Source organism: Sinohyriopsis cumingii, chromosome 14 (assembly GCF_028554795.1).
Source record: "Sinohyriopsis cumingii isolate HCF-2022 chromosome 14, ASM2855479v2, whole genome shotgun sequence".
Taxonomy (NCBI): Eukaryota; Metazoa; Mollusca; class Bivalvia; order Unionida; family Unionidae; genus Sinohyriopsis; species Sinohyriopsis cumingii.
In genome coordinates, this window is record NC_142974.1 from 93,387,024 (window position 1) to 93,410,363 (window position 23,340).

Genomic DNA, 23,340 nt, shown 5'->3' on the forward strand with positions numbered 1-23,340 from the left:
ATGTTGTTTAAATTTAATTATATATATGTGCATTAGAATTTATAAGTTGGAAGATGAATAACCATGACAAAGACATATTCCATCACTAGTTTCTTCGTGCACCAAATGATCAAATAATCCATATACCCAACAGAGAGAGAGAAATAGACAGACAGACAGATGTCTTCACGATTATAAACCTGTATTGTTCACTTACCTGGTAACAGATTTTACTTGTGTAAAAGTACAGCACCATATTCCATTATCAGTTAATACCACTAGTTAATAAATTCCTTCTAATGTTTGTTTCCACTTCAATTATTACAAGAATCACATGGCTTTGTAGTGGTATTTACATGTTAATTAAATATGCTACAGCTGTAGTCAGTCTTTCCAAGGTGCAAAAAGAAAACTGTGATCGAATACATATGCACTGTTCTCTCTGTATCTCTCTTCCCCTCCCCCAACCCCCCTCCCCAGAAAATGGATTTTAGTATTAATGGTGCAATTTCCCTATAGATGGTAATCTGAAATAGCATACAGTGATACTTTTAATATTTATGAAACAGGAATTTATTATAACTTAATTGCACATAGCAATGCGAGTATTATCCTATATGTAATTCAATCAATGTTCGGGTCAACGTCATTATATGTAGCTAAAAGTACATAATAAGTTTAAGTAAAAGTAAGAATACATTTAAAATACTCTTGTGAAACAAATTAGGTACTTTTAGTTACATTTAATGATCCTGACTGGAAAGGTTACTGAGTTACAGATAAGATAAAATTTGTGATGCTGTGTGGAACGAAGTGAAAAACACAATCTGAGGTGTTGATCTGGCCTCGTCTTATAATCAGCATCGACTTATATAAGGATGAAGAATGGAAAATTTGCCAAATATGCTGATTTCGACTTATAATCCACGTCAATTAAAGGCCACCAAATAAGGTAGATGTAAATTAAGTCTGCTGCCTCAAAATCTTCATCAAAAAGTAAACAAAGGGGTGGAGGTATGCACATGCAAATGTGTCTGTTAAAGCAAGGAGTCACCAAATAAACTGGTGGTGGTTGGAACTTAATCTGAAGTAGAATACTCTCCTTGTTCCAAAAATAAATCTTAAAGTTTCTTTAAAATGACTGTTCTATATATGCATATAGCTGATGTTTTATCCTTAAATGATAAGGCATTAAATGTACTTATCCTTAAATGATAATGATTTAAAAGTAATTATCCTTAAATGATAAGACATTAAAAGTAATCATCCTTAAATGACAAGACATTAAAAGTAATTATCCTTAAATGATAAGACATTAAAAGTAATTATCCTTAAATGATAAGACATTAATAGTAATTATCCTTAAATTGTAAGACAGTAAAAGTAATTATCCTTAAATAATAAGACATTAAAAGTAATTATCCTAAAATGATAAAATATTAAAAGTAATCATCCTTAAATGATAAGACATTAAAAGTAATCATCCTTAAATGATAAGACATTAAAAGTAATTATCCTTAAACAATAAGACATTAAAAGTAATTATCCTTAAATGATAAGACATTAAAAGCAATCATCCTTAAATGATCATGTGTTAAAAGTAATTATTTTTAAATGATCAGATGTTAAAAATAATCAGTTTATTATACAAAATGTCATTGTTAACTTTGGTTCATTTTATTTCCTTATAAATTTTTCTATTTCACTGATTACAATTTGTGAAGAAAATATCAATGTAAATTTCAATATGAATTTATAAATATCACTGCAACACTGTGACTCTAAACAAAGGCCCCATCTCAGCAAATGTGGCCTTTTGGGGATAAAATCCACCTATCTTCCCCTCTAAGAAATTTACATGACAAAACCACTGTTATTTTGAACAAGAAATCCCTCAAATCTACATTATTTCATGATTCTCATGATACAGTTTCTACTAGTCACTAAGTCGAAGCTAAAATTCTCCAAAACATCTCTACACTGGATTTAATTTAATCATAAATTTATATAGTTACATGTTAATCATGAACAATACTATCTGCGGTTCTATCACACAAAGATTTAAATAGATCAACATATATTTGTTACATGAAGAAATAGCTTAAACGTACATGTGAAGTAATACTTTAGCTTAGTTAGAAAAAATTAATGCTGTTAACAGGATTTAAAATATATGGGTGCAAATATAGATGATATAACCATATTTTATCCTGTGTATCCAAACTCTTTCATCTAAGAATGCATAGCAAATAATGAAAGTTCTCACAATATGAATGTTTACTTTCATTTAGTGCCTTATAGCACATCAACACAGGTAGGTTATTTAGTGCTAAGGTAATTGGAGTAAAGCCCAATGACACACCAAGGAAGCTGACCCAGGCAGGTCCGATGGTAGGATTCGAACCCACACCCTATCAGTTCTGAGTCTGGCACACTAACCACTAAGCCACTGCAGCTCCCAAACTTTGAAAGCTGGTACCAAAGAGGCATCAAAAGTAAAAAGCTAAAATTTAAATCTTGAGATATATTCTTGCTTAAAAAAAATCTGTTTAATATTTATATTTTAATATAAATGACCATCACAAAAAAACAACTGCATCATAAATGGAAATAGAGAAAGCATTTTAAATTCTTTGATCCTGACTACTGGTTTAGATAAAAGCATTGTGAACACTAAATGACATACCTCCTTTCAACATTTTCATTTTGGGGTAAGCAAACTCTTTCCTCAGGTGGCATAGTGGGTCTTCCCGATCCATGTAGAGGGCAAAAGCTCGGTCCTCAAGACTGAGTCCTATTTTTTCCGCTATCCTTTCCAGTTCTCTGTATGGATGAAGGTTAGACTGGAAACCAGTGTTTGATGCCATCTTGTGTAGTTTTTCTTCACGGTATTAAAATCTACAAGTACCATCATGCAGTATTAATAATACAGTATCATTAATTTTAATCATTTTTCATGTTCAGACAACTTGCAAGATAAAATCTGAACAGTTGGTAATATGGATATGAGTACGTTGTTAGTCAATATCTTTTCAAATCTTTTAAAAGTATAATGAATTTACTGAATCATCTACAGAAATAGATAGATGGTCTTTCACTGAACAAGTACATTGAATTATGTACAGAAATGAATGTACATCTATGGTCTTTCATGCAAAATTACAATGAAAAGGGCTATCTTTAGAATCTTTACCTTGTGATTTCTTGTTATATAAGCTTAACAAAAATACAAATCCATCAGAACATAAATATTAATGAATAATTATATCTTGTAAATGTGGGAAAAATATATATATACAGTCTGGTGATTCAATGATATCTACAGAGGAGTATGTTACTGTACTTTTGTTATAACCTTTAAAGTTGTATTCAAACCTCAAACATAACTGTGCTGTAATTAGCCGTATTGAATAGACATAAATGTGCAGGAATTAACTGTATTCATCAAATGTAAATGTACTGTGATTATCAGTATTGAATGTGTAGGAATTAACTGTATTCATCAAATATAAATGTACTGTGATTATCAGTATTGAATGTGCAGGAATTAACTGTATTCACCAAATATAAATGTACTGTGATTATCAGTATTGAATGTGCTGGAATTAATTGTATTCACCAAATATAAATGTACTGTGATTATCAATACTGAATGTGCAGGAATTAACTGTATTCACCAAATATAAATGTACTGTGATTATCAGTATTGAATGTGCAGGAATTAACTGTATTCACCAAATATAAACGTACTGTGATTAGCAGTATTCACCAAACATAACTGTGCTGTATTTAGCAGTGTTCAATAAAAATAAAGATACTGTAACTAGCAGTGCTGGATTTAATTCCTGCCCTGAAATCTAATAACTCAGTAAACCAGCTGATAAGACTATAGTCCAGAGCTGATAAGACTAAAGTCCAGAGATATTTAACACTAATCATTCCCCTTTAAATCCTACATCTTCAGAACATGTGCAATTTAAAAACTTCAATTATCTCCCCTAAAATCCAAAAGACTTGAACTTCTCCCTATAAGAATTTTGAAGTAAGTGGCAAAGGAGACTGTGCTTCTTCTTAGTAATATTCCAGCAGTTACAGTGCAGTAACTTTTGTCTGGCTTCAAACAAATGCAACTAAGCCATCTACAAGAAGGGAGATAATCCTTATCAATCCATTGATTGGAAGACAATAGAGCACATTACCTTTAGCAAAATCATGAAACATTTGTACCAGTACAACATATTCAGGCAAAAACCACTTGTGACACTCTTCGCCACAAAGACAGATTTATCTAAAAGACTAGATCTGCATAAATGTTGCCTGTCCTTTACCTCACCAAATAATCTAATTTTATTCCATACAAATTAACTCACTACAATAGAAATAAATGAACAGAGACATAGTCTTGCAACTGCACCCAAAAATATATTCTTGACAGTGAGTGTTCATCAGTATCTATGGTTCCTTTTGGTGCACACCAAGCCAGTTCAAGGTTATCCATTTTTTAAGCTGCAGTTCGGGACTCTAACCTAGAATAGTTGAAGTGACTGTCCCAGCCCTAAACCCAAGGAGTCCCATTTACAATACATTTTTCCATGCAATAATTCAGATCACTGCTTGTGTATTGTTATGTCAACAATATATGTGACATCATACATCATGAAATATTTGGTATTGTAAAAATAAATGTTGCTGTTGTTGTGGAGTTTAATGGCATTTTTCAGCACACGATAGGCTTAAACATGGCGGCCAGTATTTATGGTGGAGGAAGAACCCAGGAAAACCAAAAAAAAAAAACACTGACTAATGAGAAGCTACTGTCAAGCTTTCTAACATACCCACATTGGCTGCAAAAATAAATGTAAAATTAAGACTGTTGATAATTATGATGGTTACATCAATTCTTGATGCCATTAATTATTTCATGTCCAGCTAAAAGACATTAAGCAAATGATACACTTTCTTTTCTTTATTAATATATTTCACTATTTTAATTCTATTTCAAATCAATATATTTTCCAAGACACTGGAAGAAAGAAAACAACCGACCAGATTCCATTCACTCTTGTTTTTTTTAATCTTTCAGCAACACTGTATATTACATTCATTTTTTCCTTTAAAAAATCTAAAATTTCTTTACAGCTGGTTCAGGATCAAATCCTTAATTTCTGAACCTGGTGTTCCTTGGTTTGTCACTGCATTTTTATTTTTCCCCCCAGTTACAATACCATGTGCAATAAGTTAATATTTCCATTCTTTTCTCATTTTTCTGTCCATGACAATGTGATATTCCGTGATTCAGTCCAAGAATCTCTCATCTTTCTGGCACCAAAATCAGACGCATAGATTAATTCTTGTTGGCCAGCCTTGTATGAGCTGTATGAGCTGCAACCATGCACTTGGCACCAAAGAAATTATGTATAAAAAGTACGTATGATAATCACTCATAGATGAAAATAGATCTGTACAAAACACCGTAAAACATCTGATTTTATGATGATTCATGATTAATATGGAAGTTCCTATTCCTCCAACAAACAAGATAAGTACCAAAATCTTGGCACTATATTCCCAATTATGGCATATGATAATATGCAAGTCTTCCAAATACTGCACATGGATTTTATAATGAGTGTGCCTGGTATTGTTTATCAAGGACAGGTGTCAAATCACATGCACGTATAACTGGTTTATGAACATTAAAAACGAACAATGTATTAACAGGTGTCATAATCTCCTTGTCTGTTGAGATTGAACCTATGCAGCTTAACCTAATCCCATTAACTGAACTATGTTTGATAGCTTGTACACTACATGATTGGTGCTCACTTTGTAGAAATGGATCCAAAAATAGACTTGTAAACCGAGGACTCAGCTGTTGTAATTTTCTTCCATCCAAAAATACATTGCTTTCATAAGGATTGGTGATTATTTATTTTATCTTGGCTCAAAGGTTTAGTCAATCTCCTATCTTAATGTTTAGTCCAACTTCTACCTTAAGCAACTGTTTTGAACACACTGCATTTTAACCTCTCTACAACTCACTTCTCTCTAATTTCAAATCACTATGCTGTTGCAGGTTTTTATTGTGGGGGGGGAGTGACATGTTACTTTGCTGTCCAAATTTAGTGCAGTGTGGACCCTGACAATTACCTCCCGTAACTGAACCATCCATACAAGCTTTGATCACGACCAGTTATGAAATTATCTAGATTCCTCCACTCAGTGGTCCATCAAATGGCTCATGAGGTGTAACATTGATAAATCTCACAAAATCAAAGTTACTTGCCAAAGTTGTTGTTGTTGTTGTTGTTGTTGTAGGGTTTAATGCCATTTTTCAGCACACGATAGGCTATACATGGCGGCCAGTATTAATGGTGGAGGAAGAATCCAGGAAAACCCCGGAGAGAACCACCGACCGTGAGAAGCTATTGGCAAGCTTTCTCACGTACCCACATTGGCTAAATTCAATACTCGAACCCACGCAGACAGAGATGAGATGGCAGTGATCCATGACGGAGAGCGCTTTAGACCACTCGGACCCCCCCAAAAAAGTTATTCCAGTACCAACTTCACATAACATCAAAGGGAAGATTTTAGCATAAATGCATATCCATTCCTATCTTGGGACATATCAATCACTACACTGATACATGTACCAATGCATATCCATTCCAATCTTGGGACATATCAATCACTACACTGATACATGTACCAATGCAATCCATTCCTATCTTGGGACATATCAATCACTACATTAATACTTGTACAAATGCATATCCATTCCTATCTTGGGACATATCTTTCAACTTCTCAGTAATGGGGAATCACTCTATTTAGCCTCTGAACCTAACATAAATATCCAAAAATGTAATTAATGTCATATATATTTAATTTGGGGTGGAAAAGGTCAGTGAAAACTCCATGTTCCTTCTACTTTTGATTACCTGCCCTGGTCTGGCAGCCTTGTTTAGCTGCCTGTGTGCCCCTCAGAAAGGCATTTATCTTTTATTACCTGGACACAATACTTCGGGCCAGGTCAGAGCAATTTCTCAAGGGTGCAGACTGGATAAGTGATTTTGAAAGCCGTACCCAATAATGAAAAAAAGCAGATAAAATCAGGTCTACAGGCAGTAGTTTGCCCCACCTCTGCTTTAAACCAGTGTGTTGAAAGTGCTTTAAAAACCAACTAAGTAACAACCAACCCTTCACTCTAATATACTTTTATTTTTTATATTTCTTTTCGGGGGGGGGGGGGGGGGGGAGGGCATATAACATGCCATTATAGATCATGCACCTCCAACCATATCCAGGTAGCTCTATGAAATAAAATTTTAAACAAGTGTCCCAAATCCTTAATCATTAAACTAGATGAAGGTTAGTCTTACAATGTGACATCGACCCGGATATGTACGTGTATAGGTCAACTAAATACATAAAAATCAGGGTCGATATTTTACACTGTAGGACTTGGCCAAGGTTAATATGACCTTTCCGCCTGGTTTTATATATTCGGCCAGCCAGACCGATACAAGCGTTTAACATGTGTAAAATTGCGCTAGAAAAATCAGAGGAAACTCAGAGCACTTAGACTCGTATCTTTGCTTACTATTTACCTTCTATTCATACATGTGCTATATAATCCTGCAAGGGGGGATTCACGCACTGTTCCTACTGATAACCTTATTTTCCGTCGACCAATAAGGTGGCAGTATTTCATTCAGTGCGATGCACTCGAGTGTGATCATGGTGATGTAGAGCGGTAGCGTGGGAAAATGGTTTAGCATTCGATTATGGTACGGTATTAAGTCATATTTCATGTAGGCATACAAAGTCGAATGCCTGCTTTACAGTTCAGTACCAGATGTGTTATGCTATGCATAGTATACCTCGAAATATCAATGCTGATTCTAATATAGGTCGCGCAAGAAGAGAGAGATAGCAGTTTCCTCCCTTAACGGTTACCGTATGTAGCAGGAATGCACAACCCGCGGGCCGGATCCGGCCCGCGAACGCGTTCTGTCCGAAACTCCGTGCAAATTAAAACAACACAGAATTCTGGCCCGTGAACAGTAATTATATTAAAGAAATTATAAATCCATTAGGCTACTATTCAGTAAAATTATATAAAACCTTCATGTCAAGCAGTAGTTTATTAAAACATTTATTAACATTTATTTCGTTTACCAAGTTAATGTTGTATAGAACACGAAGCGTCGTGTTTGCGGCACTCGCCTGGACATAAAAAATGATATGTGGCCCTTCACCGAAAAACGCTGTGCACCCCCGGTAATATAACCTATACTGTGTATGATATTTAAGCAACGACACGACCTTCAGTGCACGGACGATACCGTGATTATTTAAGCAACCGGTAGAGAATTATACTACATTTTTAAAAATATTTTCAGAAACATGAAATTAAAAAAATAACCATTAAACTGCTAATAATAATAATAATGAGGACTTTGTATAGCGCCTAATCTTTAGAAGTTCTAAGCGCTTTGCAACATTAGAAAACATCTATAAGATAAACAAAAAAAAAAAAACATAGAATGATATGATTAAAAAAACAAACACCATGAAATTAGAAAACATTAAAAAAAAAACATGCTGAGAATATTTAAGGTCGGATACATTATTAGGTCTTTAAGTTTGTTCTTGCAGTCGAAATAAGTGAGTTTTGAGACCACTCTTGAATGTGATCACTGTGTCTTTGTGTCTAAGTACAGTGGGCAATTCATTCCACGTTGCTGGGCCCTGGTATGCAAAAGAACGCTGTCCATATGACTTTGTTTTCATAGTGGGAATAATGAGTACACGATTGTCAGAAGAGGAGCGTAATTATATTGCTGGTGTGTACACATGGGTGAGGTCGGATAGGTATGTTGGACTAGAGTCCGACAGTGAAACGTAGCACAGAGAACACATTTTGTGTTTGATTCTGAGTAGTAAGGTGGGCCACTTTACCGTCAAGGGGAATTAGCATTACAAGACCCCTTGGGCAACTCTAGCGTCAAGGGAAATTTAACATGGAGAAAAATCGTGGGCAACTCTAGGGACAATGGGAATTTAACACAGAGTTTGGGTCTGTCTAGGGACAAGGGGAAATTAACATGGGAATAGAGTTTGGGCTTGTCTAGGGAAAAGGGGAATTGAATATGGGATTTTTTTTTTTTTTAAATTTTTTTTAAATTTAAATTTAAATTTAGGCAATGGAAAGGCTATCTCTTTTCGAGAAATATGGCTGGCCCTGAAAAGGGCCTTTGGGTTTATGTTAATGTATTCATTAACATAAAGGGTACCGCATTGGTCTTCTTCTTGTCCTTAGGCTACGTCTCACTGTTGGTCCGTAAATCAGCACTCTTTTCAGGCATCCTTGTCTTTCAACGTAGATCCTACGTATCCAAAGGCTGGTGTTTGTCCTGTGGACAATGGTCCACTTGGATCGGACATACATGGGTATGTCCGTCCGGAAGACACAAGCGTAGAAGATTGCACATCGGTCCACATCTTGAAGCGACGAGAACAAGTGAATCAATGCACTGAACTGCGCTTATTTATAGGTAGAGGTAGGATTGAAACGGATTGAGTTCATTCACCAATCCAAACACGCGTTACAAAATTCAGTCAGCCCGCATCCAATCCGAAGAGAGTAGTCTGTGACGTCAGTTGGTCTATATAGATTCGCTAGCGCTTGTGTGCAGTCAATCTATGCGACAGTGATTCAACATGACGGAAACTCAGAAAACGATCCATTGGGGTGCACCAGCAGGGGAGACTGCCCAAGGGAACCCGGACTTACTTTCAGAAGAGGTACATTGGGATTTTGTGGATTTTCTTACCTCGCAAGAATTTGTTCCGGAACCTTCGTTACCTTCTTCATTACCGCAAGTGGAGAATTTTAGACAGAGACAGAAAGAAGAATTGGAGAAATTTATGCAACGACAAAAGGAAGCGGAACAAGCTTTTCTCCTACAGCAACAGCAACAGCAACAAGAAGAGGTAAGAAAAAAACAACAGCAACAACAGCAAGAAGAAGTAGCAGCAAAGAAACAAGAGGGTGAAAATCAAACGGCTACGGTACTGTTGGACATTTTAGCGGAGTTAAGAAGTCTGAAACAAATGTATCAGACTTCTTTATCACGACCGAAGAGAATACGACCTTCCCGAGCTAAACACGCCAACCCTGTGACTAAGCCTGTCCTACCACCCTTAGTGATTTCAACCCAATCATCAGAAGTAGGCCTTGGCCGTGGCAAAGGCTTAAGGCAGTTAAAGTTGATTGGTTAAACTCACTCCTACACCATAAAGAAAAAAGGCCCTTTTCAGGGCCACCCACATTTCTCGAAAAGAAATACAATTTCAATTTGCCAATAACTCAAAAATAAACCCCACCCATTTTACCCTTATAGTACGTGTCTGTGTATGAGTGCTTGAGTGTAGCTTCTTATTTTAAAATCAAAACTCAAAGACACTTACCTTATATCATTCATGTATTCTTTTATCCATTTTTTACAATCCAATTCACAATTCACCACAGAACACTTTAAAAAGTTCGTACACTTCTTCTTTCTCCTTATTTAGTCTCTCTGTTTTTTGAATTTCTTCACCGTTTTTTCCTCATTTTCTTCCCTTCTTCTTTTCTTCTCCTGTTTCTTTGTCTCTTTTAAATAGAATTGTCTTCTTTCTTCCTCTTCTTCCTCTGAAGAATCCCTCTCTTCTTTCGAAGAATCCCTCTCTTCTTCCGAAGAATCACTCTCTTCTTCTGAAGAATCCCTCTTTTCTTCTGACTCCTCTTGTTTCTTTTTGGGCAATCTGGAGACCAATGTCCTTTTTCTTTACAATAATAACAGGTATCTTGACTTTTGTCTTTTTTAGCCCCTGTTTTTTTTCTTTTTTGACGGTCTGGACACTCTGAAGACCAATGCCCTTTCTTCTGACAGATATAGCAAGTATCTTGACTTTTATCTCGAAAGGAAGGAGAGTAGTCCGTCGGCTGGTCTGAAGAGAATTTTCTAATGACCCCTCGCAAAGCTCTGACGAAACGTTCCATCTGGGTAGTCTCTTCCATCGTTGTGCTCGGCTTGAGAGTGAAATGAATAGTGAAAGGACAAGACACACACCCTTTTTATATACGCTGGTTTGCCAAGACTATAAATAAGTCTATGGTGTTTAAACTTGAGTCATTTGACGTTTTGCACTCAAGATGAAACGATCCTATTCATTCGAGAAGAAAGAAGAAGAAGAAGAAAGTAAGAGGCAGAAACGTGATCTATCGCCTCGTACCAGGGCTGAAATCTTGGCACAAATTCATGCCAGTGATTTTGAAGAGGACATGAGTGAACCAGAATCCGAACCCTCTAAACCAAGTTCACCACCCTTAGTCAACCCTGAAAAGTACTATTCCATTCGAGAGACGGAAAAGCGCTCCTCTAGAAAATTTAGAACGACGGCTTACACCTACACGGTGAAGTTTAAAGATTTCAAGTCCGACGTACCCTTGGAGAAAGCAGAAGGGTTTATCACCGAGATGTGGGATTCTTTGCTCACCGCACTCAAGCGACAATGTCAAGCCAAAGAAGACGATCGCTTGACACTATCCATAGATCACGACGGTTTGAAATCCCCTGTTTGGATCGAGTTTAGCAGACCCGCAGAACTGACCCCTTCCAAAGTCATGGACAAGATACAACACGTACATCAATCTAATGACCAGTTTGACATCACCGATGGTAAAGCCACACTGAAAATGGCCCACGTCTCTCCTCCTCAAGGGACAGGACGCAAAAAGATGTTATTGGTGGACGACCTTCGCAACACCAAAAAGAGTCTCGTCCGAATTAACAACCCTCAAGACCAGATGTGTTTAGCCAGGGCCATCGTGGTGGGACGAACCTATGCCAACAAGAACGACACGGTAGAATGGAAAAGAACCTGGAACACTATTCAACAATCCGACCGAGCCAAACAACGAAATGAAGCAGAACTCCTCTTGCAACAAGCTGGCCTGTCCAAAGACACACCCTGTGGCATTCCTGAGATGCAAAAATTGCAAGATGCCCTAGCTCCACGCTACACCTTGAAAGTGCACCCTCAAGAAATGCGCGGGTCTCTGTTGTTTCGAGGCCAAGACTTTAAGGACGGAAAATACATTCATGTTTATCATCACGATGACCATTTCGATACCATTACCAGTATCACCGGATTCCTGGGATACAGATATTACTGTGAGAAATGTGACTATGGTTATAATAATCGAGAGCAACACAAGCATTGTGGATGGAAATGCCCAGGATGTTTGGCCTCTCCACCCTGTCTGAGCGAAGAACCAGTGCCTTGTTCGACTTGTCTGCGCACGTTTGTCAGCCCTACCTGTTACCAACAACATTTGAAAACACAAGGTTCACGGAAGAAATGTGCTTGTCAACTCCTGAGATTGTGCCCTACATGTAGACAAGGCATACGTACCAACAATGCCAAGGCACACGTATGTCGAGGAAAGAAAAAATGTCACATTTGTCACCACATCGTGGACTTGGAACACCAATGCTACGTGCAAAAATACCAACCCCCACCAGAGAAAGAGGACGGTCACAAGAAGAAAGGCAATTTCATCTTTTTCGATTTCGAATGCATGCAAGAGACTGGCATTCACATTCCTAATTTCTGCGTGGCTCATCGAGCGTGCGAGAAGTGCATTCAAGAACCTATCTTCAGTCATTGCCCTCACTGCAGCAAGATTCCTGGAGGACGTGAAAAAATCTTTCGGGGACCAAACACGTTATCCGATTTTGCCCAATGGGTCTTAGACCCCATCGACAAGACGTGGAGCCAAGAGGACATCGAACGTTACGGAGATTGTCATCGTCATGCCACGGTGATGGCTCACAATTTCTCCGGATACGATGGACAGTTTCTTTTGAGGTACTATGCGGAACAAGGCACCGAACGTCCTAAAGTGACTTTGAACGGAGCCAAAATCATTTTCATGCAAGTGGGACAAGTACAGTTTAAAGATTCGATGAGTTACTTGGCCATGCCTTTGAGCCGAATGCCTAAAACGTTTGGAATGACAGAAATGGCTAAAGGGTACTTTCCACACTTTTTCAATACGGAAGCCAATCAACATGCTGTTCTACCCCATTTGCCTGAGGCTCACTATTACGACCCCGACAACATGCGTACCGAACAACGAGAAGCTTTCTACGCTTGGTACCAAGCTCACGCCTCGGACCCTTTCGACTTTCAGGAAGAAATGTTCAAGTATTGTCGTTCCGACGTGGACATTTTACGGCGTTGCTGTGGAAAATTTCGAGAACTGTTCATGGAACACGGAGGGGTCGATCCTTTGAAAGAAGCTTGCACCATTGCCAAAGCGTGTTCCTTAGTGTACCGCCAACGATTCATGCCTGAAAACACCGTGGCTGTCATCAGTCCTCAAACGACCCACTATGTCAAGCGTCAATACTCGGTCAAAGCCCTACGTTGGTTACATTACTTGTGCGACAAGGAAGACAAATGGATTCAGCATGCCCGCAACGGAGGAGGCGAAAAGACCATCGGAACGTATTCGGTCAATGGTTGGGACTTAGAAAACCCCAAGATCGTGTACGAGTTTAACGGTTGCTTATTTCACGGATGTCCCGTCTGCTACCCTGACCGTGACACTAAAAATCAGTTTTTGCAACGAACCATGGAAGACTTGTACCAGGACACTTGTCAGCGACGCCTAAAGTTGGAACAGCAAGGATACCAAGTGGTGGAAATGTGGGAACACGAGTACGATCACCGTTTGAAAACCGATCCCGAGTTTAAACGCCTCGTGGAAAGTTACCAGTTCATGGACCCGCTGAACCCGAGGGATAGTTTGTACGGAGGAAGGACCAATGCCACCTGTTTGCTGTACCAAGCGGACGAAGAGAAAGGAGAAGAAATCAAATACTTGGACGTGTGTTCGCTGTATCCCTACGTGTGCAAATATTGTCGCTTTCCTGTAGGGCACCCACAATTGCTGACGGAACACATCGACCTGAAAAACATTCGACAATACGAAGGCTTGATCAAGTGTAAAGTTTTGCCTCCCACGAACCTATACCATCCCGTCTTACCTCACCATTGTCAAGGCAAACTGATGTTTCCCTTGTGCCGTACTTGTGCCGAAACGTGCAACCAGGACCAACCTTGCCATCACAGCCAGGAAGAACGTGCCTTGACGGGAACCTGGGTCAGCGTGGAATTGTTCAAAGCTCTGGACATGGGATATGAACTGTTAGAAGTGTACGAAATTTGCCACTTTCCCAAGACACAACAGTACCACAAGGGTGACCCTACTCAGAAAGGCATTTTCGCCGATTACGTGGATGCCTTTTTGAAACTGAAACAAGAAGCCAGCGGCTATCCTTCCTGGTGTCACACTCCCGAAGACCAAATACAATTCAAAGAGAAATACTATGCACAAGAAGGCATCTCTTTAGACCACATCGAAAAAAACGAAGGCAGGCGATCGTTTGCCAAAGTGATGTTAAATTGCTTGTGGGGTAAAATGGCACAACGACCGTGTTTACCCAAGACGGAATATTTGACAGAACCTTCCCGCTACTTCCAGATGATTCACGACAAAACCAAATACATGAAACACGTGGACGTCGTTCGAGAGGATTTGATCTTGGTCAATTACGAAGAAGATCTGGACTTTGTACAAGACGACCCTTTTTGAAATGTCATCATTGCGGCTTACGTGACAGCTCATGCTCGCTTAAAATTGTACGAAGCTTTAGAACTGTTAGAAGAACGCGTCCTGTACTTTGACACAGACAGTTGCATTTACATCCATCACCCGATTCAACAGCACCCTGACATCGAAGGAGACCGTTTAGGAGCCTGGACAGACGAGCATCCCGACGACAAGATTCTAAGTTTCGTCAGTGGTGGTCCCAAAAATTACGGCTACGAATGCCGGGACAAACAAGGAGAAGTGCACACGACGTGCAAAGTGAAAGGACTGACTCTGAATCATCGTACCAGTCGAGTGGTCAACTTTGGGGTATTGAAAGAAGCCTTGCAATCGGGAGAGGATGGAAACTTTAAAGTGACCACCTATCAACCGAACAAGATTGTTCGTTTACCCACTCACCACATCGTCAGTCGACCCTTGGAAAAAGTCTATCAAATTGTATACCAGAAGCGAGTGCGACTTCCCAATCACTTCACCTTACCGTACGGTCACGTCGGTATTGGTCTGTATATGAAAAGGAACCCTAGGCAAGATCGATAGTTCATTGTTCATTGAAGTAACTTACCATGTCGTTGACGAAGAAGAAACCAGATTGGTTAGGAGTCAAATGTTGGACATCACCGAGACCAGGGTTTTGAGGCTTGGACACAAGAGGTGGCCCAGTATGCACGAGAGTTATTCAAGGAAAAAAGTTACTTTTCAACCTGTGTTAGTGACGGTGCCAGAAGAACCCGTCACCCAGGACAGGACTGTCGTGGACAGGCCTGAAAGACCCTTTCGGGAGGACACTTGTGTGACCTTACCCCCTACTATAGAACTGGTTAGAACTTTACCCAAAACATGTTGCACAGACACTTGTGTTTATTCCACGTTCATGGTTATCATGTGCCTTTTATTCTTGTACTTAAGCCTTTGGCTTTTATGTATTTTTGTCTTTCGTATTCATGTTTGAAAAAAAACATTTAATAAACGTGTTCTGAAAAAGTATATAAACTCTTGTCTTGTTTGTTTTTCGTGTCACAAGTGACATTTCTCACACCATGGCTACCTCTGCTGTCTCTGCTCCCTCTTCCTCTACTGTCAAAGTCATCGACGAACACTTAGATCGTGCCAGTTGGGAGGCTTTGTATCTTCGCCATCCCTTTAACATGCTCATTGCTGGACCTAGCGGTTCAGGCAAAACCGAATTCGTCAAACGTTTGATCGAACATAAACATCATTTGATCGATCGACCCCCTCAACGAATCGTGTGTTGTTACAAAGAGTGGCAATCGGCGTACAGCCTCTTGCGAGAAAGTCAAGGCGATTCCATCGTGTTTGTGGAAGGCATTCCTAAAGAAGACGATGGCATCGTCTCTGACTCCCGTCTAACCCATTTGGTCATTTTTGACGACATGTTAGGAGAAGACGAAGAAGAAATTAAACTGTGGTTCACGCGCAAAGGGCATCACCGTAATGCCAGTGTCGTTTACATCACCCAAAATTTGTTTCAACAAAGTAAAGCCCATCGCACCATCAGTCTCAATGCGCATTACGTGGTCTTGTTTAAAAGCCCTCGAGATAAATCGCAAGTGCAAGTCTTAGCCAAACAGTTAGGAACGCCTTGGCTGACTCAGGCGTACGACGATGCCACTCAAACTCCACACGCCTATTTACTCGTCGATTTGAAACCTACGACTCCCGAGGATTTGCGATTTCGTACCCACTTGTTTCACCACTGGTGCCAAGACGGAGGGCCTGTCCTGTACACGTCTCCGTCCTCGACTTCATTTCACTCCCCATAAAAAAATCTATAAAAACCTCAGACCCTTTTTCGTCTGTCTCACTCTCAGTGCGAACATGACGTCCCTTCAGTCGCATCTTCCCGTCAAATTGATTCGTGCCTTGTATGGCATCAGTCGAGAAAAAGATCCACAAACACGAGCTCGTGTCTTAGAAGCTAGTTTCAAAGAAGTCTTACGATGGTTCACGGTGACAGCACGTCAATTACTCCAAGGAATCATTCAGATTCCTCATCAAACCAAACGCTTTTTCGATCGAAACAATGTCGCTTTGGACCAACTGGCCGATCCCCGCATCGACACTCAAACCAAAAAACAAATCATTTTGAAACCTGGAGGGAGCGGTACTCTAGGAGGGGTCATCATTCGCTCACTCTTAAGATGGGATCCTAATGTCCCCAAAGTTATCCCCAAGAAAAAAGTCCAACGAAGCCCCAAGAAGAAAAAGACCAGGTCCCCAAGGAGAACTTCTCCAGTGGCAGGACCCTCCTCTGACCAGACACCACCACCACCCCGGAAAAAGAAAAGAAGCCCCCAGAAAAAGAAAAGTCCACAGAAAACTAGTCGCAAGAGAGGCACTTCGGCCAGGACGCAACCTTACACTCGCAAGCCACGACCTGCCACGGCGGTGACTGCGTCTCCGGCAGCTTCACGTTTGTCCACTTCTCCGTTAATGACACCCAGAACTGAAGAGTACTTGGAGACGTTGATCACACCAAGAACTTCTCCGTTGATGACCCCCAAAAGAACTTCCCCAGTGGCAGGACCTTCCAATTTAGTGGCAGTGGCTGCTGCTCACAAAGTACCTTCTCCCAAAATCAAAGTTCAAGAAAGATCGGGCATGTTACAAAGTTTGCTGGATTTGTCCAAGCAAGAACTGGCTCGATTTAGTCCGTTACGTACCCCTGCACGACGTGTCATGCCTGTCCTCAAACTAATACGACGTAAAGACAATCAGTGGCGACGCGTTCCAGTATAAAAAAGGCCTGTGACCAAGTCGGGTATCAGTGTTTTTTGGTGCTCCTGAAGACTCAAAGATGTCACCCTCCAGAAAACCCCAAGGAAAGAAAAGGAAAGGACTGCCACCACGTTTAGCCAAACATGGGGACATGTTATCTGTCCTGTCCAAAGCTTCTCCACCCCTACGAAAAAAATTCATTCAAACAGCCTCCAAAGAGGTCATCGATACCGTGTGCGAATGTTGTTTGAACGTTTTGAAAGGCACGATCCCTTTGTCCAAACACCAGAAACAATGCTTAGGCAAACATCGTCACGTTCTTCGCCAAATGGTTCAAAAGAAAATTCCCATTCGTCAAAAAAAGAAGATGTTAGTGCAACGTGGAGGTATTTTACCTCTCTTGTTAGGCCCCATACTGAAAGGAGTCTTGGGAACCATGTTGGGAGGACTGGTGGGAGCAAGATAAAAAGGCCTCGGAAGTTCCAAGATCTCAGAATCGACCCCTGACAACCCCATGGAAGGACGAAAACTAGCTTTAGTGCCTTACAAATGATGGATGGAATACCATCGGTGGCAAGAACAACACACCCCGCATTTACCTCCCAATCCCCATTTGAGCGAGATGTCCCAGTTACAACACGAATTGCAGTCCTTGATGGATCGCCAAGATTTGTCCGAAACAGAAAAATCGCAAAAGTACGGTCAACTCTTGCAACGACTGCAACTCTTTCACCAGAAAGCTTTAGACGAAACAGCTCTACCCACTCTGAAAGATTTTAAGACCTTGATGAAAAGGCCAGCACCATCACCAGTACCAGTACCAGTACCAGTACCACCAGTACCCGTGACCAAGACAGAAAAAGGAGAAGAAGAGGAAGGGTTTCAAACTCCACCAGAAAAAGTACGCAAGTTAACAACACCACCTACCTCCAGAATTGGATGGATTAAAAAGATGATGGCCACCCCTTCTTCCTCACAAGAGAAAAAGAAAGTGAAGACAGAAGTGAAGACAGAAGTGAAACAAGAACCGATATCCCCCGCTCAGACATCCTTCTCCTCTTCGACACCTATTGCTGGCCGCACAGGCAAAGCATTGCAATCCAAGAAAATACCCCAAGAGAAAAAGAGTAGCATCCACCAAGAGTGGGTGTCTTATTAACACACCAACCAACACAAAAAAAATTGGAAAAAGTCTTAGCCAGCATTTACTACGATCCCTCCCATCCTGCAGGTTACACAGGAGTTCAAAAATTGTATCGTGCTGCCAAAACTCGACTGAAAAGTCTCCGTTTACCTCAAGTGCAACGATGGTTACAAGAACAAGCTACCTACACTTTACACAAACCCATTCGACGTAAGTTTGCCAGAAGTCGCACCCGAGTGGAAGGCATCGATCATCAATGGCAAGCCGATTCAGCCGATGTCTCTCATTTGGCCAGCTACAATCGTGGCTACAAATATTTGTTTTGTGTCATCGACGTCTTTTCCAAATTTGCCTGGGTCGTGCCCTTGACTTCCAAATCGAGCAGCGAGTTAGTGCGAGCCCTGCAACGGGTGTTGAAACAAAGCGGTCGTCACCCTCTTCGATGGCAAACGGACAAAGGCACCGAATTTCTGAACCAAGCTTTCCAAAAAGAATTAAAGAAACGTGACATTCATTTTTTTACCACCAAGAATCCCGAAACCAAAGCCAGCATCGTGGAACGTTTTCAACGCACTTCGAAAGAACGCATGTGGAAATATTTTACGCATCACCACACTCTGAAGTACATCGACATCTTACCGCACCTGGTGCAAGCGTACAACCAATCTTACCATCGAAGCATCGGACGTGCCCCGCAAGACGTGACTCCCGACAACGAAGTGTTAGTGTTTGAGCGCCTGTTTGGTACGTCCACGACGAGGGCTGTCCCCAAGAAAAGTGGAGAGTTGGCCGTAGGAGATTGGGTGCGCATTGGCAAAACCAAACGCACTTTCGACAAAGGTTACTTACCTAACTGGACGACCGAATTGTTTCGCGTCACTGGACGAGTGCATGGCCGTCATCCTGCCGTCTATAAATTGGAAGACATGAACGGAGAAGTGCTCAAAGGAACGTTTTATTTTCCCGAGTTACAACGTGTCACCAAAAAAGAAGACGACGTGTACGACATCGAAAGCATTCTCGAACGCAGAACCCGTAAAGTGGGCAAACGACGTGGCAAAGAAATCAAAGTACGTTGGAAAGGATATCCACCCAGTTTTGATTCTTGGATCAACGCTTCGCAAGTCATCGACTATAAAAAGAAGTGACCATCATGCCCTTTCACACAGCAGACGCAGCTACGTCGACCACTCCTCCTTCACCTAGTTCTTCTGTGCAAGATTTACAAAAACAACCCTTGTGGGTGTGGTGTGGAGAACGTGTGCCTAAAACGCAAATCGTCTTTTTCTGCCAAATCTTCGTGGTGTATTGTGTCATCTGCTTCCTAATCCCTCCCTGAAATTCACCTCGAACGGAAACCCCGGGAACCTTGTGTCCAGTGCCAGTGCCAGTCACCACTTCAATCACAACCAGAACCCCATTTTAGACGGAGACACGCCTCTGACGTCCAGTAACCCTTCGGACAGCCACAGAACTCTGGAATTATGAGTCACCAAAACGAATTTTACTTAACTTTACCCAGTGACAGTTCCATGGAGGTGTTTCCCAAGAACACGTTGTGCTGTTACACGGCCAAATTACCTCAGGCCATCCAGTTAGATCACGAAGCCCATTGGGAAGTGGCTTTAGTAGAAATCATTCACCCGACCCAAGTCCTCAATGTCCTTCGCAATCAAAATTTTTTTGATGTGGAAGTTCATGACGAGCAAATGCAACAGTGGATGGATAGCAATGTCAAATATGACAAGAAAACCCGTACACAAAAGTACACCACCTATCACTTGTTCAATCCCCCAGGCTATTATTTTAGTGGTCAACATTTGGTCAGCAGCATAACCTCCAGGTTCAATGTCGTGTTTCTGAAAGCTTTGGAGCATGTCAACAAAAATGTCACCATGGAGTACCACAAAACAGCTCGTCGCTTCTTGATGAAATTTGAACGGAGTAAAATCCTGTCCATTTTATTTTGTCCTGAATTGTATGACATGTTGGGCGGAGTCATGGACATGAGAAAGACCATGATGAAGAAAAACGAATTACCCATCGTTTACGACAACGAGTCTTTTAGCAAGTTATTTCGTGCCCCGGTAGAACTGAACCAAGGACTGAATTTGATGTTCGTGTATTCCGATGTGGTGGAGTACAACGTGGTGGGACACACCTCCGTGCCGTTACTGCGTGTCATTCCTTTCAAAGTGGATTCTGCCACGAACACTGACGAGGAAGGTGGAAACACTTACCACGTCCACCGCGAATTTGTCCATCCTCACTATTTGCCGGTCAGCAAGTCGTATTTGGACACGGTCAACATTGCTATAAAAGGAGATCTGGGACAAAATATTCCATTCACCAAAGGAAAAGTCACGGTGAAACTCCATTTTCGAAAACGGTTCTCTCACGACTCTTAAGTCATGTATCCAGTGTACCGAGGGGTTGCTCGACAGCGAGGACACGGCTTAGGAGATATGTTAAAATCGGCCTTTCGTTCGGTGGCCCCGGTGTTGAAACCGATGGTGACACGCGGATTGCACGCCTTGAAAGATGCGGCACTGACGCAAGGCAAAGAATTTCTCCAAAATGTCATCATCGACAAACAAAACCCTAAAGAAGCCTTCATGAGGGCAGGCAAAAATGTCTTGCTGCAAACGGGCAAAGACATTTTAGGCCAACGAGAAACACCTATAAATGCCCTGCACGCTACCGAGTCAGGCATTCAGCAAGGACAAGGCAGAAAGAGACGACGAAGAAAACACCCTTTCACCAGACTTCAAGCGAGAAAGGCCAAGAAAAGAAGAACCGTTCGAGACTTAGACGTTTTCGATTATTGAGAAAAGAGACAAAAAAATGATGCACCGAGAATCTTACGCTTGTTCCAAGACGGAACTGGATCTGTTTGCCATGCCCCCCACGATGATGACGATGCAAGAATCCCAGTGGGTGGAATTTCAACCCGTCTCCTCACTGACCGATTCCGCTCCCATCGAGTTTGAAATCAAAGGACAGCCCGAAGATTACATCGATCTGGATAGCAGTTACTTGTACCTCAAAGTCAAAATTCTAGATAAGACTGGAGGTGCTATAGACGATGAAGCAGTAGCTCCCGTCAGCAATTTCATGCATTCCTTGTTCAGTGGAGTGGACTTGTATTTGAATAACAAACTGGTCAGTAGCAGCATGGATACTTACCCTTATCGTGCCTACCTGGAAAATCTCTTGACGTACGGAATAGATGCCAAGAACACTCATCTCAATGCCTGTGTGGTATGGGAAGCTGACGAACCTACCAAGTTTGAAATATTGGAAACTGATGAAAAGAAAGACAACAATGATGGATTTGTAGAACGAAGAAAGAGAATCACGGGAGCCGACACAAGTTTAGAACTGATGGATCGTTTGCATTTTGACATGTGGTTGCAAGAAAAGTATTTGCTGAACGGGGTGGATGTCCGCCTGAGACTGAATCGTAGCAGTGCCGCTTTCCATTTGATGGCTGATAGTGACGGTTACAAAACCAAAATCCTAGAAGCCAGACTCTACGTACGCCGTGTGGAAGTGTTACCTAAAGTGGGAAACGACATCAGTCAGACGTTGAGCAGAACGACCGCCAAGTATCCCATACGACGCGTGGAAGTGAAAACCTTCACCATTCCCAAGGGACAGCGATCCATGATCGAAGATCATCTGTTCCAAGGACAGTTACCCAAACGTTTGATCGTTGGTATCGTCGAGAATACAGCCTTCAACGGAGCTGCCGAAAAAAATCCTTTCTACTTTCAACACTTTGGCGTGTCCAAAATCGAAGTCAGTCGCGATGGCAAGACCTTGTGTACCCGACCTTTCGAACCTGACTTTAAAAATAAGAATTACTTGAGATCGTACTTGTCCTTGTACGAAGCCACCGGACAGTTAGGAACCAATACCAGTCACGGTATTACGTACGAGGATTATGCAGGAGGCTACGCTTTGTGGGCTTTCGATTTCACTCCAGACCAAGGCAGCGACGAGGGACATTTCCACCCTATAAAATCCGGCCAGATTCGTGTGGAAATTCAGTTTAAAGACCGAGACCCTGATGAAACGGTGAACGTCATCCTGTATGCAGAATTCGATAATACCATAGAAATCAACAGTTTGAGAGAAGTCATCCTAGATTACTAGAAACCATGGAAGACTGTTATCCCTCTTTACCTAGTGGAGAAACTTTAAAGATGGAATGTGATGAGACTGTGGAAAAAATGTTGTGTTTTGAAAAAAAAATTGTTTGATGTTATGATGTTGGATTATTGTTAAAAATGTTAGAGTTGTTGTTTAGTGTTAAGTGATTTTTGAATAAAAAATGTTGTGTTTTGAAAAAAATGCCTTTGTCTTTTGTTTAGCTATAAGAATGTTGGATTGATGCTCTTTCATTTCTTACTATCCCTCTCATGACACTCACTAAACGTTGCGACTCAAAAACCGTGTGGGGGATGTTTTCCTTCACGTCCGCGCTTTGACTTTAAGAACCGGGTTGTTTCCAGTCTAACCATCCATTGTCGACTCATCCTCCTAAGAAGATGTGCTCCAAACTAGCTAAACTCAACGAAGCCTACGTGAATTTGCATAGGGTCAGACACAGTCTGATACCGAAGCCAGAAGAAATAGAGAATGTGAGAATGTTAAAAGTCACTGAAGACCTGATAGAAGAGCTCTTCAGAGAAGAAATGAACAGGGAGAAAGAAGAATGGACAGAGAAGTACAGACTTCA

The 23,340-nt window shown here is 41.0% G+C and overlaps 1 protein-coding gene across 1 annotated transcript in view; it reads right to left on the bottom strand.

Annotated features, from left to right (window-relative positions):
• LOC149784411 (kynureninase-like) overlaps positions 1-7,930 on the bottom strand; it is a 76,557-nt gene extending 68,627 nt beyond the window's left edge. The window contains exons 1-2 of the mRNA XM_089932469.1: positions 7,593-7,930; positions 2,666-2,877 (exon numbers count right to left, since the gene is read on the bottom strand). Of these exons, the coding sequence (XP_089788595.1) occupies positions 2,666-2,846 (181 nt within the window). The 5' untranslated portion in view covers positions 2,847-2,877; positions 7,593-7,930. The remainder of the gene's footprint in view (positions 1-2,665; positions 2,878-7,592) is intronic.
• Between the last annotated feature and the right edge of the window lie 15,410 nt (positions 7,931-23,340).